General features: G+C 35.3%; 1 protein-coding gene across 1 annotated transcript in view; it reads left to right on the plus strand.

Annotated features, from left to right (window-relative positions):
* Window positions 1-13333, plus strand: part of LOC136035683 (histone-lysine N-methyltransferase SUV39H2-like) — a 72682-nt gene extending 59349 nt beyond the window's left edge. The window contains exons 7-8 of the mRNA XM_065717611.1: window positions 4489-4598; window positions 12105-13333. Of these exons, the coding sequence (XP_065573683.1) occupies window positions 4489-4598; window positions 12105-12413 (419 nt within the window). The 3' untranslated portion in view covers window positions 12414-13333. The remainder of the gene's footprint in view (window positions 1-4488; window positions 4599-12104) is intronic.
* Window positions 13334-18031: the final 4698 nt, after the last annotated feature.

An 18031-nucleotide genomic window follows, 5' to 3' on the forward strand; every position in this document is an offset into this window, starting at 1 on the left:
CATAACTGGCCGAAGATTAGTTTGCTGAGGGGACTTACCATGATCTCTGACTACCCGAAGGGAGTCACCCTTCCCTCCCTATCAATCTAGGCCAAGTGCCTCAGAAAGTTGATAGGACGGAACTGGAACTCCTTCTCTGGCTCTCCCAGTCGAACCCCCTCTCCAATACTACTCGACTTTTCCAAAACCTCTTGTAGCTCTTCCAATTCTACCTGACGGTCATCTCTGTTTTTCCAAGAGGAGGAAGACTTAGTCCTAATCACTAAGTTTTTTCACCTTCCTTTACAACTCACATCAAATTCCCAATGATTTGCCAGAAACAGTTTTCAACTTCAAAAGTATCCTAAATAATATGCTCAATTTACGTATTTAAATTAAATAAGCGCTATGGTGCTTATTTATGTATCGTAGACGTGCGAAAAGTTTTACTCTGTTTCTAATCTCAAAAACACGTAAATCACCCACAAGAACTTCTTTCTGTCAAGGCCCTCAATTTCTCGCGTTAATTCCTGGTTCAATGTGAAGCGGGGGAAGAAGAACTTTTTTCGATTCTATAAGGAGAATGTACTTAATGTTGCTAGTTGAAGTTGCGGCGGACATTCAAAAAAAAACAAAAAAAAACTGAATCTAGGTTGCGAAAAAAAAGACCCAGTAAACTGTATGAAGCCTACCATTTAGTTCAATGCACAAAATGGACTGTTTATCACTTTACACCAACAAAATTATAACCCCTTAGTGGGGAGTGTCCCTTCAACATTCTAACCAGTTCTGACCATTCTGACGAAGGCCATAATTGTAACCCCCAATCAACGACTATTTCATAAAACTGCTTGGATACCAGGTAACTCTGTCTTGCATTGTGCCAGGACATGTGGATTACTGACGGTCTAACTGCTTTTTCTAATGCTTAAAAAGGGTACACTTAATGTTGCTAGCTCGATGTATAAAAATTGACTCATAAAAACTGCACACAAACAAAAACTCTAATTCCTGAGCGGGGAGTATCCCTTTAACATTCTGACCAATCCTGACCATAATTGTACTCTACAATGAACGAATATCTTTATAAAACTGCAAGGATACCATGTAACTCTGTCTTGCATTCTGACTTACCTACGACTCAGGGTCTAACTGGATTTTCTGCCTGTTGGTTGGCTTATCTATACAAAACGTGAAATGATTTAAAAAAAAATTAATAAGCTGTGAGGGACCTGTGAAAGAGCAAAAGGACGTTTATCCTATAACTAGTTGGCCTAGGGGTCCAACACTATTCAAAATAGAGAACAATATTGATTGGGGGAAACGTAATGTCTACTTTAATCATTTTGTTTTTTTGAACCAGTAAATTTTAACCTGATCATCCAGTTTTAGCAACAGGTTCCCCAAAATGAAACTTACTATCATCAAAAATAACTTGTAATGATATAATGAAAAAAACAACCAATAAATTTGAAGCATACTTCGAAAAAACTTTTAAAAAACAATAGAAAATGGAAAGTCTAAAAGTAAATAAAAGGAGAAAGGGTGTTTTTCTGATGCTATACTGTGTGTTGTCCATGACACCCAACAGTGTTTGACAAGCTAACCTAGTCCTGCAAGTCTTACTAGCCAGATCTTGTAGATCAAGAAGAAATTTGCTATGTCTTATTGGTTGTATTTTACAAATATGTAAGTATTACACACTTCTTAAGTATCTAATAATATTTATTTTTTTTTAAATTCATTTCCTAAACAAGTCTTAAGTGTCACTTTTGGATCTCTGAAACTCACCTTCTTCTTCAAATAGATTTCTGCATATAAAATAAATATTTTAGACTGGATTTCTGCCCACAATAATACTGATGGCTGGAGGTGTATCCTCCTACAGACAGTTAAGTGGGATCAGGAATGCACTTATTCACCAAGACAAGAAAAAATATGTGGAAAAAAAGCTTACGAGCCGGAAGATGTCACATGAAAAGTCAGTCATTTCACATTGCAAGCATACCCTAGACCTCAGTGGCGATAAACCTGCAAATATATGCGTAGTTAAGTCCTTCTCTAGGGTAATGCTGGAAGACTAAAACTCGCAGTTCAGTCAGTGGAAACAGCACTTCACAAAGCCTCTAAATGCCAAAAGTGTCGTCGTTAAACCCACCTAAATAGAATCTGCTCAGCAAATGGCACGTGAGAATATACTAGAGCTTGACCCCCTTCAGTAAAAGATACTATATGCTCTGTGGAGAATAAAATGCAACAAGGCACCTGTCGAACTTCTAAAACTCAGAGGAACAACAATGTTGCTTTGGCTGCATAGGCTTTACTCCCTCACTGGACAACCGAACTTACGCCTTAAGACTAGAAGAATGGGATAATCATCCCGCTATGGAAACACAAAGGTAAATAGGAGGCGGAAAACACCTCCGTTTTCCGGCCTACAACATACATTATCTAAACTGACATAAAGTAGCTTTCGACTCATTTGATCGTCGTTCTTTTGGGCTGACACTTCCAAATACTGTAGCTTGTTCCAGGGAGTCTACACTAGTAAAAAAAGCTCTGTTCAAGTCAATGGTCGTCGACAGCTGTTTCCAAATAAATACAGGTACATGGCAAGGCTGTGCTATTGCTCCCGAACCTTTCAACTTGGTGATTGACAATGTTGCGGATTGAAGGATGAGCTGCACCCCTTTGTTCATATAAAATAAATTTTATCCAATCGTGGCCGTGTAGGTGCTATTGGCCCGGTATGTTGTTTTGCAGTCGAACTCGAAGAATCCCTCAAAGTGAGACTAAATATTAGCTGTTTGGAAAAGAAATCATGACTGTTGTCCGGGCAGGTAGCGGAAGCGCCATCATGGGAAGCCCCGCATAAGATGGGCGGGCAGCATTACCTGAAACCACTCCACGATCGATACTAACCTTTAAGAAGCAGTTTTGCTTGCACTCCGCGCAGGTAGTACCGCAAAGTCACCAGCTTTCGATGTATGTGGGCGTGCTGTTGAAGTTTTCAAGTCATTCATCTACCTTGGATCTGTTATTATAGACAGCTACTCAGTGACGACTGAAGCTTAGTTGTGTATCGCTAATTTGTTAATCGTGGTGTGTTTATGTCGTTTTTTCGTGATCAAAGTGCAACATCAACCGAAACACAAAACTACGAATCTTTAACAATCTCACGCAAAACTCCCTTTACGATGCTGAGGCCTGGGCGGCTGTTTCTTCTGTTCGTGACTCCATAGATCTGGCAAAAGCACAATTTTTGAGACAAATAAAATATATCAATTGGTACAAATTTGTCACGAACACTTGACTGACGGTATTACCAAATCAGACACCGAAAATCTCGCCAGCTCGCCGCCTGAAGCTCGCCGTCTATTCCGCTTGTCATCAGAAACACCCAGTACAGTAGCACAACACTCAATTATAATTCGGCTGCACATAGCTGGAAGCGCCATCATGGGAAGCCCCGGGTAAGATGAGCGGGCAGCATTACCTGAAACCACTCCACGATCGGTACTAACCTTTAAGAAGCAGTTTTGCTTGCACTGGATATTTTGGACTGGAAGCGAAGAGTCACATCTCTCTCTATGCTGGATCACCTGCAGGATCAGCACTTCAGGTAAATCGAGGGTGTCTTACTCTCCCACGTTACAAAGAATCCCAACTAGATAAACGTAACTTCCTCTGTAATAGATACAATTTTTATTCATGGAATGAAGTATCCTATCTAATCTTAAGAAGAAAAAGTTTATCGAAATTGCTTTCACGCTATTTAAGGTTTTCTGAAGATAGCTTGAGCGGCGATATTCCATGGAAAATTAACCTAACATAACTAGTTTTTACCTAGTATTTCCCTAGAAGTTGCCGCTAAAATATGTTTCCAATAGTCACTAGCTGCTGAGTTACGTCTGCTCTGCATATTTATTTACGTGCTCTAGAGGTATTGAAGTATGAAATCCTAATAAAAACGCGGTTTACATTTATTCATTTCTTTTTCGATATATCCAGTTTATCTATTGTTAAATGTATCAATGTTTGAATCTGTTTTAAGGACTGCGATTATGTGCATTGTTACCGTTTTGACATATCATATTTTACTTTAATTGAAAGTTAAATGGTGTTGCCCAGAGAAAAGGAATTTTTGTCCATAACTCAAATAAGCTTGATATCTTTTTGATTTGATTAAGGTTTGGGATATTTTGCATAAATATGGCATCAAATTAAGCGTAAAATGATAACCGAAATTTTCGGAAAAAATTAAAGCCAAGATGTTGTAACCACCTGCAAAAATTCAAAAATCATTGAAAACGCGCTTTCAGAGAAAAAAGAAACTTTGGATACCTGAGAGACAAGAAATGCATAACAAATGAAAAATTAACTGTTTTCAAGAAAAAATTAAATAACTATTTTGTTCTTTGAAGTTTTCGTTTTTTCCTTACCATTTGAGTGAATTAACCGTAATTTCCTAGCGAGTCCATCTCTTAAATTACTCTTTTATTATTTCAGCCGACGATAGGTTTTATTACTACGACTTGGACTACAATGACACTGAGAATCCACCGTATACAATAGACGCATCAAAAATGGGAAACATGGCTCGGTTCATAAACCATTCAGTAAGCTTAATTACCATTAATAATTACAGCAGTAATCTTAAAACCTTTAATAATTAATTAATGGTTAATTACCAGATATATGGCTCTGAAGCATAGGCACTCCGAAAAGCAGATGAAAATTTACTAGATGTTTTCCAGAGAAATTGCCTACGGATTGTTCTGGGAACCCGGCTGACTGACCGTATTTCAAACAGTAGGTTGTACGAAAAGTGTGGTTCAATCCCGCTTTCTGGGGCTATAATGAAAGAAAGGTTGAGATGGCTAGGCCACGTTCTACGGATGAAGGATAACAGATTACCCAAGATTTTCCTTTTTGGCCAACCGTCTGGGGCTACACGGAAAGCAGGTCGTCCTTGTCTGGGTTGGGAGGTTGTCATAAATAAAGATTTAAACGAAATGGGAACTTCCTGGGAGGGTGTTAAGAGGGAGGCTTTAAGTAGATTAGGTTGGAGGAGGAGCGTACGTAGCTGTGTTGGCCTCAGGCGGCTTGGTGCTGCAGTGAGTTATTAGTAGTAGTAGTAGTACCAGATATAGAGGTATCCACCGTATACAATAGACGCATCAAAAATGGGAAACATGGCTCGGTCCATAAACCATTCAGTAAGCTTAATTACTATTAATAGTTACAGCAGTAAGCTTAATTAAAAACCATTAATAACTAGTTAATGGTTAATTACCAGGTATACACTGTATACAATAGACGTATCAAAAATGGGAAACATGGCTCGGTCCATAAACCATTCAGTAAGCTTAATTACTATTAATAGTTACAGCAGTAAGCTTAATTAAAAACCATTAATAACTAGTTAATGGTTAATTACCAGGTATACACTGTATACAATAGACGTATCAAAAATGGGAAACATGGCTCGGTTCATAAATAATTTGGTAAGTTTTATTAGCTATTAGTTATGGGTATATTTAATATGGAAGATGATAAACATTAATCAAGATTTATATAAGACTAACAATACACCAAAATTTTGAAATATTGTGGCTTGCAGTTGCAAGTTTGCCAAATAGCAGCTTTTTTGACGATATGTTTTGTTCATGTTTCACATTGGCTAAGCGACTTATCGCACCGATCTACTTGAGGCAGGGTAGTCACGGGTATTACTAAAATGCTAAACAGTACTTTTTGCCCAAAGAAGCACTTTTGAATGCTTTCTTTGTGCTTTTCGCTAAAAGTAGTACTCCATCAATATTTTTGTTAAAAGTAGTTCCTTTTTAAAATCTAACATTCAAGAAATTAACTTGCTCATTAGCGATCTGTTTCCCCGTAAAAAAGAAAATTTATACCTTTTTGTTAACAAGCATTCGCGCAACAAGATGTAACACATAACATACTAACATTTTCATTCATCCGTTTTTCTCTTGTGGTGCTAAGAAAACAAATAGACGTTACATTACAGGCTACAGACAGTATTTTGTGTCTTGTTCAGTCATACATTAGACAGCTACAAAGAAAGAAATATGGTTGAATAGATATACAAAAAATTGGTAAACATTATTTTGAAATACATAAGTGGTAAAGATTATAAGAAGTTATGCTATTGTAAGATAAGCAGTGCATTCTAAAAATAATATGGGAGGGGATCTACGGTGTCCACCGTTTTCTTGAAATTCAAGACTAAAAAAGACACTTAAAATTAAAGACCTTAAAAGCAGTAGTTATCAAGAAAATAGATGTTTGATTTCTAAGATGGGCGTTATCACCCAATGGTTGGCATAGTAACGATTCCGGGAGCACCGATAGACAAAAGCACACTTTAGTGACTACAAATAATGGCATTGCAAACAGTAAATCAAGGTTATGCAAGGTTACAGCTGGGGAAAATGGTGCCACAGGTTGCTAAATTAGTAGCAGACCAGGTTCATCCTTTTGAATAAAATGATGTTGAAACTTTAAGCTATTATTATACCACTTTTCTTCTTCGAGTTCAATTTGCAATTTCATAATTTTGAGCATTGTTATCTGAAATTATAGCTTTCTTTGTTCTATTGAACGAAAAAGGGAGATATATTAATACCTAGATTTTTAAGGCTATTTGCTAATAGGTTAGGTCAGTACATGGTTTCGAAACTAAGCCTCCTAGGGGTGGATTTGCACCTTTACTAGTCTGAGAGTTGGCAACGGAAGCAGTGTCCATAGAATGGACTTTTTTTGAAGCACTGAACACCAGCCATGAATACTTTTGAAGCCATGTACTTTGTTTTGTCACTTTGCTCTCAAAATTCTGGTTAACTATTTCAGGAAATTCAAAGTCCTTTCCTGGTTTCCAGTGCCTACACATTTTGCCTACAAGTGTCTATAAGTCCCACTTTCGAGAATCATATATCTGGTAACGATTATCAAAGGACTCCAGACTAATGTCAAGCAAGGTGATTATGAGCGCAGTGACAGCAACCAACAACACCAACCATGAATACTTTTGAAGTCATGTTTTTTTTTGTATGTCACTTTGCTCTCAACATTCTGGTTAACTATTTCAGGAAATTCAAAGTCCTTTCCTGGTTTCCAGTGCCTACAAGTGCCTATAAGTCCAACTTTCGAGAATCATAAATCTGGTAACGGTTATCAGAGGACTCTAGACTAATGTCGAGCAAGGTGATTATGGGCGCAGTGACAGCAACCAACAACACCAACCACGAATACTTTTGAAGCCATGTATTTTGGTATGTCACTTTGCTCTCAATATTCTGGTTAACTATTTCAGGAAATTCAAAGTCCTTTTCTGGTTTCCGGTGCCTATAAGTCCAGCTTTCGAGAATCATAAATCTGGTAACGGTTATCAAAGGACTCCAGACTAATGTCAAGCAAGGTGATTATGGGCGCAGTGACAGCAACCAACAACACCAACCATGAATACTTTTGAAGTCATGTATTTTTGTATGTCACTTTGCTCTCAATATTCTGGTTAACTATTTCAGGAAATTCAAAGTCCTTTTCTGGTTTCCGGTGCCTATAAGTCCAGCTTTCGAGAATCATAAATCTGGTAACGGTTATCAAAGGACTCCAGACTAATGTCAAGCAAGGTGATTATGGGCGCAGTGACAGCAACCAACAACACCAACCATGAATACTTTTGAAGTCATGTATTTTTGTATGTCACTTTGCTCTCAACATTCTGGTTCAAAATTCAAAGTCCTTTCCTGGTTTCCAGTGCCTATAAGTCCAGCTTTCGAGAATCATAAATCTGGTAACGGTTATCAAAGGACTCTAGACTAATGTCGAGCAAGGTGATTATGGGCGCAGTGACAGCAACCAACAACACCAACCACGAATACTTTTGAAGTCATATATTTTGGTATGTCACTTTGCTCTCAACATTCTGGTTAACTATTTCAGGAAAATTCAAAGTCCTTTCCTGGTTTCCAGTGCCTACAAGTGCCTATAAGTCCAACTTTCGCGAATCATAAATCTGATAACGGTTATCAAAGAACTCCAGACTAATGTCGAGCAAGGTGATTTTGGGCGCAGTGACAGCAACCAACAACACCAACCATGAATACTTTTGAAGTCATGTATTTTTGTATGTCACTTTGCTCTCAACATTCTGGTTAACTATTTCAGGAAATTCAAAGTCCTTTCCTGGTTTCCAGTGCCTATAAGTCCAGCTTTCGAGAATCATAAATCTGGTAACGGTTATCAAAGGACTCTAGACTAATGTCGAGCAAGGTGATTATGGGCGCAGTGACAGCAACCAACAACACCAACCACGAATACTTTTGAAGCCATTTACTTTGTTTTGTCACTTTGCTCTCAACATTCTGGTTAACTATTTCAGGAAATTCAAAGTCCTTTCCTGGTTTCCAGTGCCTACACATTTTGCCTACAAGTGCCTATAAGTCCAACTTTCGAGAATCATAAATCTGGTAACGGTTATCAAAGAACTCCAGACTAATGTCAAGCAAGGTGATTATGGGCGCAGTGACAGCAACCAACAACAACAACCATGAATACTTTTGAAGTCACGTATTTTTGTATGTCACTTTGCTCTCAACATTCTGGTTAACTATTTCAGGTAATTCAAACTCCTTTCCTGGTTTCCAGTGCCTACACATTTTGCCTACAAGTGCCTATAAGTCCAACTTTCGAGAATCATAAATCTGGTAACGGTTATCAAAGGACTCCAGACTAATGTCAAGCAAGGTGATTATGTGCGCAGTGACAGCAACCAACAACGCCAACCATGAATACTTTTGAAGTCACGTATTTTTGTATGTCACTTTGCTCTCAACATTCTGGTTAACTATTTCAGGTAATTCAAACTCCTTTCCTGGTTTCCAGTGCCTACACATTTTGCCTACAAGTGCCTATAAGTCCAACTTTCGAGAATCATAAATCCGGTAACAGTTATCAAAGGACTCCAGACTAATGTCAAGCAAGGTGATTATGTGCGCAGTGACAGCAACCAACAACGCCAACCGTGAATACTTTTGAAGTCACGTATTTTTGTATGTCACTTTGCTCTCAACATTTTGGTTAACTATTTCAGGAAATTCAATCTCCTTCCCTGGTTTTCAGTGCCTACACATTTTGCCTACAAGTTTTATGACTCTCGATAAGTCCAACTGTCGAGAGTCATAAATCTGGTAACGGTTATCAAAGAACTCCAGACTAATGTCAAGCAAGGTGATTATGGGTGCAGTAACAGAAGAGTCTTTTGAATGTTGGTCTATTAATGCTTTGGCTTAGAAGTTGTTCTAATGTTTTAGGCAAATTAACTTGAAAAGTTGGTTTGATTCACAATTTTTTTTACTGAAACATTTAATTTTTTCAGAGATTGAAATACAAAATAGAAGGTTTATCAATCCAATGACCAATAGTTCTTTTAATTAACATCACTGTTAATTAACATCACTTTAATTAACATCTGTTAATTAACATCACTCGCAGCTACCTTATTTATAATCTTACGTTTTTTTTTTAATTTCGACTGTATTACATTACCTTAAATTCCAAAATCAGTTTTCATTTCTTAAAGCCTTCAGGGTTGCCTAATCGTCAGCCATTTTTTTGTTATTATTATTATTCATTTTTTACGCCAATTCCATGAGGAGACAGGAGAACTGACCTCAGAGTTGCCGCTCTCTTGTCTTTGTATGCCTGAGGAGAAGGATTTGGTTGAAAATAATTGGAAAATGAACCAGGACTTTAGAAGATACGGGATAACAAACTCAATTACCGTAGTCCAACATTCCGTTCTTAATAGTAGTAGTAGTAGTAGTAGAACAATTTTATTAGAAATAAATATTTCTTAATCAACAGCACAATATAAGCGAAGCTTGCGAGGCTGTGCTAAATTCAAGGAAAATAAAGATAGAATATTGAGAATGAGAACATATGGAGAATGAGACCATATACCAAAATCAACAACAATAAAAAGACATCAACAATACATTACCTTGCATGATCCCAAGACAACAAAAATAACAAACAAAGAATAAATATATGGAAATTTTTTTTTAGCTAATCTGTTTCAAAAGTATACCTACCGAGCAATTCCACACGTAAATCTTGCATACCATTACTCATCAACCATTACTCATCATTACCATACTCATCTCATTACCATAGATCATTACCACACTCATCATTATTACCATACTCATCACAACCATTACTCATCTCGCATACCATTACTCATCAACAATTCTCTTCTGTTATTCAACATTGATTTTATTGCATATATTGTTGGTTAAATCGAGCAACAATCGTGTGAGCTCTTTATTTATTTATTTTTTTTTTACTTATGAGATAAGAGAATTGGTAATTATAAAGTAGTCACTGTAGTTGTTGTATTCATTTTCATTTCACCCCATGTTTCCGTAGAAATCAAAAACCTCCCCTTTCTATGCGTTTTGAATTTGAGGGAAAATGACGATCAATATATTCATTTCTAAAACTACTAGGAAAATAAAACTGAAAAAAAGAACCACTGCGCTATGTAGCGTAGCTTCTCCAATAGATAATGACGAAGACCACACTGCTAAAGAACTTTTCATTAAGAAGTAATGATGCCAAGGCTATTTAAAAAAAATGGATTTTTAACTGAGAACTTTTATTGTAAGTGTTTTATTGTTTTTTATTTTCTTTACTGAAGACGGCCCTTAGATATAGGGCCGAAATATTCAAATAGGTTTTGTTGGTTCACTGTCTTGGGAAAGAAGTCCTCATTATTCTCTCTTTTGTTGTTGCTTCTCCAATAGAGTTACGGACTTGTAGTGCTTAATTTTCTGAGATATTAAATAAAGTTAGTGTATTACTTCGGTTAGGACAAGTAACCTATTCTGTTAGAAATTGATGTGAAACAAGGTATTTAAATCATTGTTTATGTTTTCACGTTGGCATAGTTGAAAAAAATTGTACATGTACGTTCAATAGAAAACTAATCTGGACTACTAGTGTCAATCCGTTACTGTTATTGGTCTTATCTGTTTCATTCTTAATTTTTAATCTTCCTTGGGCATTTAAAATATGAGAAAAGGAAAATATTGACTAAAGGTACAAAAAAGGCGATTCATTAATAATCCCTTTGACTGGGATGGTTTTGCCTTGAATGTGATTAGTCGAGTACCTTCTACTCTTGCCTCAACAAGTTAAATATTAGGATTCAAAATGGGGTTCATGAACCCAATATTCTTGAAAAAAATGACAAAGAGATTGTAGGCAGTCCCATTTCGCCATTAACATACCTTTCAATATATACTGTGCTTTTTTTTAATATGACTGAATCTCGTCTAGTCAAATACCAGTAACGAAGCTTACGCAGCTTTTAACTGATCAAATGTTATCACAATAAGTATGAATAGGACTTGCGGGAGTCCCGATTAAAGGGATGTAATTACCGAGGGAATAAAAGTTCTCAGCTAAGGATGTGAGAGATATCTTAAAAGTGTAAGATCTAGTCCTAGATAGATGTAAAAATAGGTCTATAAAGAGAAGAAATTTCATTACTTTGCAGTATTTCTAATATGTTATCAAAGTACACTACAAAAAATCAAGTAGACTGATGAGAGCAAGACATTTACATCTTAAAAACAATTTCTTCGGAATTTCTTTTGTTAGGGGGAGGGCTGTCTGCCCTGGAAGAGATTTTCGAATTTTGTTTCGTATGGTCCTTAATATATTTATAAATTTCTAACTTGCAAAACAACTGACATCTTATATGTAAAAAGTTCACGTATTTTTAAAGAAAACTGGTGATTTTGAGATTTTAGTGTTAGTGACTCAGCCCCCCCCCCCCCTCTAACGTACTTTTATTTGCCTGCTTTATGCGACATTTTCTTGTCTTTTTCTTTTCTTTTACGATCATAATATTTCGGTAATACCTTCTTTTTGCTTTTATTATCATTTTGTTGATTTTCTCTTTTTTAAGTGTTACCTTGTTTTTGTTTTACTTTATTTATGTGGCATTTTCTTGTCATTTTTACTTTTTTTGCAATATAACTTTCTTTTTGCTTTTTGTTTTAATTTTGTCATTTATTATTTTATTTTTATAGTGTGACCCCAATTTGATTGTTCGCTCCGCGTGGATTGAGACCTTGGATCCTGATGTGCCTAGGTTAATGCTCTTCTCGAAAAGGCTTATAAAAAAGGGTGAGGAGGTTACCTTTGACTACAGGGGGAACTATTATTCGGAAAGGAATAACAATCAAAGCAACGGGAGCCCAGAGAAAGAAATAACAGAAATTGTTGAGCAAGAGGCGACAGAAGAAGGCAGTTCGACAAGCAGTGACGTTGCTTCAGTAGCCGGAAGCTTTAAGTGTAACTGCGGTGCTGAAAAATGTGGGAAAACTATAACATGTTGAAGTTAGAGGCTTTTTTTTTTCAATTTGATACTCATAGTAATTGCACGAACTCATTTATATTCATAGCTGATTTCTTGGTGATACCTCGTAAAGGCTGTGAAGTTGTATATCAGTTTGGTGACTTGTAACACCTAGAAATCTTTCTAGTGAATCTTTGGAAGGCCACTGTTTTCTAAGGTGTATTTTAGAAGTTTCAGTTTGCCTTTCATCAAAAAATTAAGTGAATGTTTTTTAGTGCTTTACCATAATTGAATATGGCCGTAATTTGTAATTTCCTGAAACCCAAAATATTTCCTCTGAAATTTGATGAAAGCTGAAATCCCAAAACCTGCACTATCGGGGAATCTTGCAGAAAATGAACATATTTCCTCTGACACATGATATTTTGAGGGATGAAGGCTGAAATTCCGAAACCTGCACTATCGGGGAATCTCGCAGAAAATGAACATATTGGGAATTTGTTTTATTAAAAAGTTTGTGACATATAAAGGGTCGGGGTTCTGCAAGTTGCTGAAGACTCGTCGTGTGTGCTTACCTTTGTGTAGTTTTTTATTAACTGCCCCTGCTTACCTAGAACTGTTCTTAATGTATATATAAATGAAATTCCCTGAAACACAAAATATTTTCTCTGCAATATGATATTTTGAGGGATGAAAGCTGGAATTCCGAAACCTGCACTATCGGGGAATCTCGCAGAAAATGAACATATTGGGAATTTGTTTTATTAAAAAGCTTGTGATATATAGAGGGTCGGGGTGCTGCAAGTTGTTGAAGACTCCCGTCGTGTGTACGACTCTTTGTGTAGTCGGCTATTAACTGCCCATTCTTACCTAGAGCTGTTCTTAATGTATATATTGAGTTGCTATTAGAAAGTGTAATGTGTGAATGGCGTCCATGGCCAGTGTAAGTATTCTGAAACTAAAACACAAAAAAAAGAAAAAAATCGTTGAAATTTTGCAAAACTATTGTACAATGTGTGAATTTAAACGGATGTCTGGGCAGCTTTTATGCTTAAAATACATGTTCTAATATAATATTTATGCTTAAAATACAATGTTAAAACACAGAACAGTACAGAGACGTTCATAAACCAATATTAATTTCATAGAGAAAGTGGGAGGCCCATTCATGTATCATAAAAAAGGAATTTTAGAATAGTTCAGCAATTTTGCAACAACATTTGCAAAATATTTCTGATGTAAATAGTATTTGGTGTTTTCGATTTTTTTCCTTGCAAATAAGTTTGCGGTTTACGAAATGGAGGGGGAATCTTTAATCTCCTGAGAAATCAGTTGAATTTTGCAAATTTCCCTGTGCTTTCTCATACTCTCCTTGTGTTTTTTCTCCTTTTTGTTCTTTTCGAAATTATGCCCCCCTCCTTCCCCTTTTTCTTGAGACGTCTGCCTCCAGGGCCCAAAAGATTCTTCTAGTGTTGTTTGGCTTAGTGCCTTAATTGATTGTGATTTTTGTTTACAATTTTCTTCTACCATAATTCTGTTAACAACTTTCTTGTAGGCAACTAATGTTGCCTATATCTGACAAAGGAAGAAAATTGAATCTCAATTTGTGTGCTAGTCGGACATAAAAGTTACAGTGGGAAATAACAAAAATGTTTCTTCTTTGTATTTCTGCACACAAGCTAAGATAAACAATTATCACGAGCAAAACGAATTACTGAATCAACGTTTCAAGTATATATATATATATATATATATATATATATATATATATATATATATATATATATATATATATATATATATATATATATATATATATATATATATATATATATATATATATATATATATATATATATATATATATATATATATATATATATATATATATATATATATATATATATACATATACATATATATATTAAAATCAAAGATAGAAACTCAAGTTTAACGCGAATTAAAAATCGGTAATAATAGGAACAACAACTAGAAACGATTGACAACTAGAAAGGCTTGGGTCAAAAATAAAAATAAAATCCCACGATAGAAAATAAATTAGGAAAACCGAAAAAATATAAAGCTCAAACTGCGTACTTGTCCAAAAAAAAAATATAAATATAAAGGCCATATAAATAGCCATATAAAAAAAGCCATACTTATTTTATATAAATAAGAAATATAAAGGCCATATAAATAGTGCAATTGATTATTTTATCCATCCACAAACAACTAAAAAGAGACCAAGAAGCAAAAAAGGCCATATAAATAGTATAAATGATTATCTTATCCATCCACAAACAACCAAAAACAGATCAAGAAGCAAAAAAGGCCATATAAATAGTATAAATGATTATTTTATCCATCCACAAACAACCAAGAACAGATCAAGAAGCAAAAAGGCCATATAAATAGTATAAATGATTATTTTATCCATCCACAAACAACCAAAAACAGATCAAGAAGCAAAAAAGGCCATATAAATAGTATAAATGATTAATTTATCCATCCACAAACAACCAAAAACAGATCAAGAAGCAAAAAAGGCCTTATAAATAGTATAAATGATTATTTTATCCATCAACAAACAACCAAAAACAGATCAAGAAGCAAAAAAGGCCTTATAAATAGTATAAATGATTATTTTATCCATCCACAAACAACCAAAAACAGATCAAAAAGCAAAAAAGGCCATATAACTAGCATAAATGATTATTTTATCCATCCACAAACAACTAAAAACAGACCAAGAAGCAAAAAGGGCCATATAAATAGTGCAAATGATTATTTTATCCATCCACAAACAACTAAAAAGAGATCTAGAAGCCAAAAAAGACCATATAAATAGTGCATATGATTATTTTATCCATCCACAAACCAATAAAAAGAGAACAAGAAGCGTTATTCAATTCTGAAGTAACATCAAAGCAATATTAAAGTGCACTCTGATTGAGGGCATCTAAAAGCCCTTTGCAACTGCAATTGTCAGCGATCAAGTTATAACTGCTGGGAGGCTAAGCAGGAAAATTTTACATTAAACTCATTTTTGCAATCTTTTAAGATAATTTTTGACCGAAGACGGTAAAGGTTGTTGGGTAAAAATGACCTCGCTTGAAAGAAAACTACTTTAAAAAAGCCGGAAGAACTTACAGTTACGTCACTTGTCACATACAGTGACGTCATTTGAAAGAAAAAGACAGAAGAACATACAGTTACGGTACATTTTCACCAGTGCAAAAACTTAATTTTTTTGTTCTGCTAGAGGCATAAACGAATTTTTAACCCTAATGTGAACCTGAAGTGAATCAGTCATTTGGTTTGTTTATTCTAAAACTGACCTCAAATCTGGCTTCCAAAGGAAAATTGGATTGCTGTTACAACCCTGCTTCCAAATTATTTAAATATAGACAGCATGCAAACGAAGCAACGTGAAAGGTATTTCGGTTTGGCCTTTGTCCATAAAACTTCAAAGGAGAACACGGTTTAACCGTTCACTTCTAAATGTATTTTTACACAAAACATTTCAACTTGAAAGTTCGATTATCTTGATCAGAATTCGAATTTGATCAAGTATGTCTTAGTTTTTTTCAATCCTGCTTTCTCGTTTTTACTTGTACCCTGGTGAAATAAACCGGTATAAAACTTCTAATCTGTCGTCATCGCGCAGTTGGAGGGCGGTGTGTTTAGATATATTAGATTATTAGATATAAGGTGTGTTTAAGATATATTAGATTATTAGATATAAGGTGTGTTTAAGATATATATTTGTTTGTTGTTTTTTTTTAAGAGTGTACGTATGTTGTTTTTTATTCTTTTCAAGGTTGACTTGTTTGGACATTATCAGCGTCAGTTCATTAAAATCTGGGGAGAGGGGGCAAATGTATTTATTAGAATCTAAGGTGGGGCAAATTTGTCGTTTTTTTTACGACAATACCAAAAAACCATTTTTCAATGAAAACTCCCCCAAAAGGGTACTTTTCAAAAACACGGGGGGTACATACCCCTTCTCCAATTGGCGCCACTGTTCAACGCATTTATATAGCGGAATTCTAATACACATGTTGAGGGAGACGAATATTGTAAGTTTTTTTTTAAGTTGTAGCTATTTAAAAAAAAAGGTATTTAATGGTATAAATCCTTGAAATTTTCTTTTATAATTTAGTAGTAGAAGTGTTTCTTGCTCTTTCATCTCGTAAAATCCCACTGTCTCAAGTTTTCATTATCGACCGTATGTTTATTTTGTGTAAATTTCTTCGCCCAGTCCATAAAGCGTGGTTAATTAAGAAGAGTGAAAACGGGTGCTAGTGTTGACAGAAAAAGACACTCAACGCCACCTAGCATATGGTGACAATTGGCATTTTTTCCGCGTAATTATATGAATAATCTTTTAAGTTTATGTAGTTGGTAAAAATTAGTGTAGTAATAAGCGTTGGATCTTAGTTCCTGACAGAAAAACTATTACAAAGCTTTTAGAAATGCCAAGTGTTGCCAAACGGTAGATAGCGTATATGCTTTTCTCGACACTAGCGCCAGTTTCCACTCTTATGATCCATACTTTTTGACCCAGTCTTTTAGTATCATCTGATTTAGTTCTAGAAGGGATTTCTTAGTTCTAGAAGTGTTGATTTAGTCGTGTTGTCATCTAGATGATAATTTCTTTATTAAAAAAAAAAAAAAAAAAAAAATCTTGGGCATCTATTTCTTGGTTTTCATTAGAATGAGTTAACCGACTTTCTTCATGTTGTTAATCAAGCGAAGTCAATGATCTGTATTGTAAATTACTTTTAGGGTAAAATACTAATGTTTCAGCTCGTAAACTGTGGGGTATAAGAAAATTTCAACGAAAATATTGAAAATATATGCTCTAAAAATAAGAATAGCTAACCGTATAGTTTGTGATTTTTCTTGTTGTTGCAACCCTGAAAGTTTATGTTTGTCTGAAGTTACTGCCAAAATCTTTATTTTCTGATCCTTTTTTTATGAAAGATATATGTTTTCCAGAAATTATAACAAATTGCCTCGCTCTTTTTTTGTCTATAAGTTTGATGCATTTCTCCAGATTTCTAGGATTTCTCTTACGAAAATTTTCTACAACCCCCAAAAAGCTGGCCGATGTCAACTCACGAGGTTGGACTATTGTAAAATTACCTACGCGGAGGGATAAAGGCTTTGAGCTCCTCCCCACTTCCCCCTGAAATCATGATTTTCATTTTTGTTATCTGATATATCGTATTTCCTAAAATATGTTCCACGCAGGGATCCCGTCCAACTTTGACACTGAAACCGACCAATGTTTATTGTACAACCTACTGTTTAAGGCAAAGAGTATGGGTAACTTATAAGAGCGGAAACTGGCGCTAGTCACGACAAAGACAACGTGTATGAAATCTAGCGTTTGGTGTTTTATTGAATTTTTCCAGTGTGTTAATAAGAAAAATTTATTAACTTGGTGTAACTGGAAAAATTAGTGCAATAACATAATAATAAGTGCCTGATCCCAATTTCCGACAGGAAAACCATTGCAAAGCCTGAAAAAAAGCCAAGAGACGCCAACGCTAGATAGTGCTGATGTTTTTGTTGACACTGCATGTCGTTTTATAATTAAAACTGGAAACCTCTAGCATGTCTGTCTTTTTTTCTAAAGAGTCAAAATCTCAC

This window comes from Artemia franciscana, chromosome 14 (genome assembly GCF_032884065.1).
Source record: "Artemia franciscana chromosome 14, ASM3288406v1, whole genome shotgun sequence".
Classification (NCBI taxonomy): domain Eukaryota; kingdom Metazoa; phylum Arthropoda; class Branchiopoda; order Anostraca; family Artemiidae; genus Artemia; species Artemia franciscana.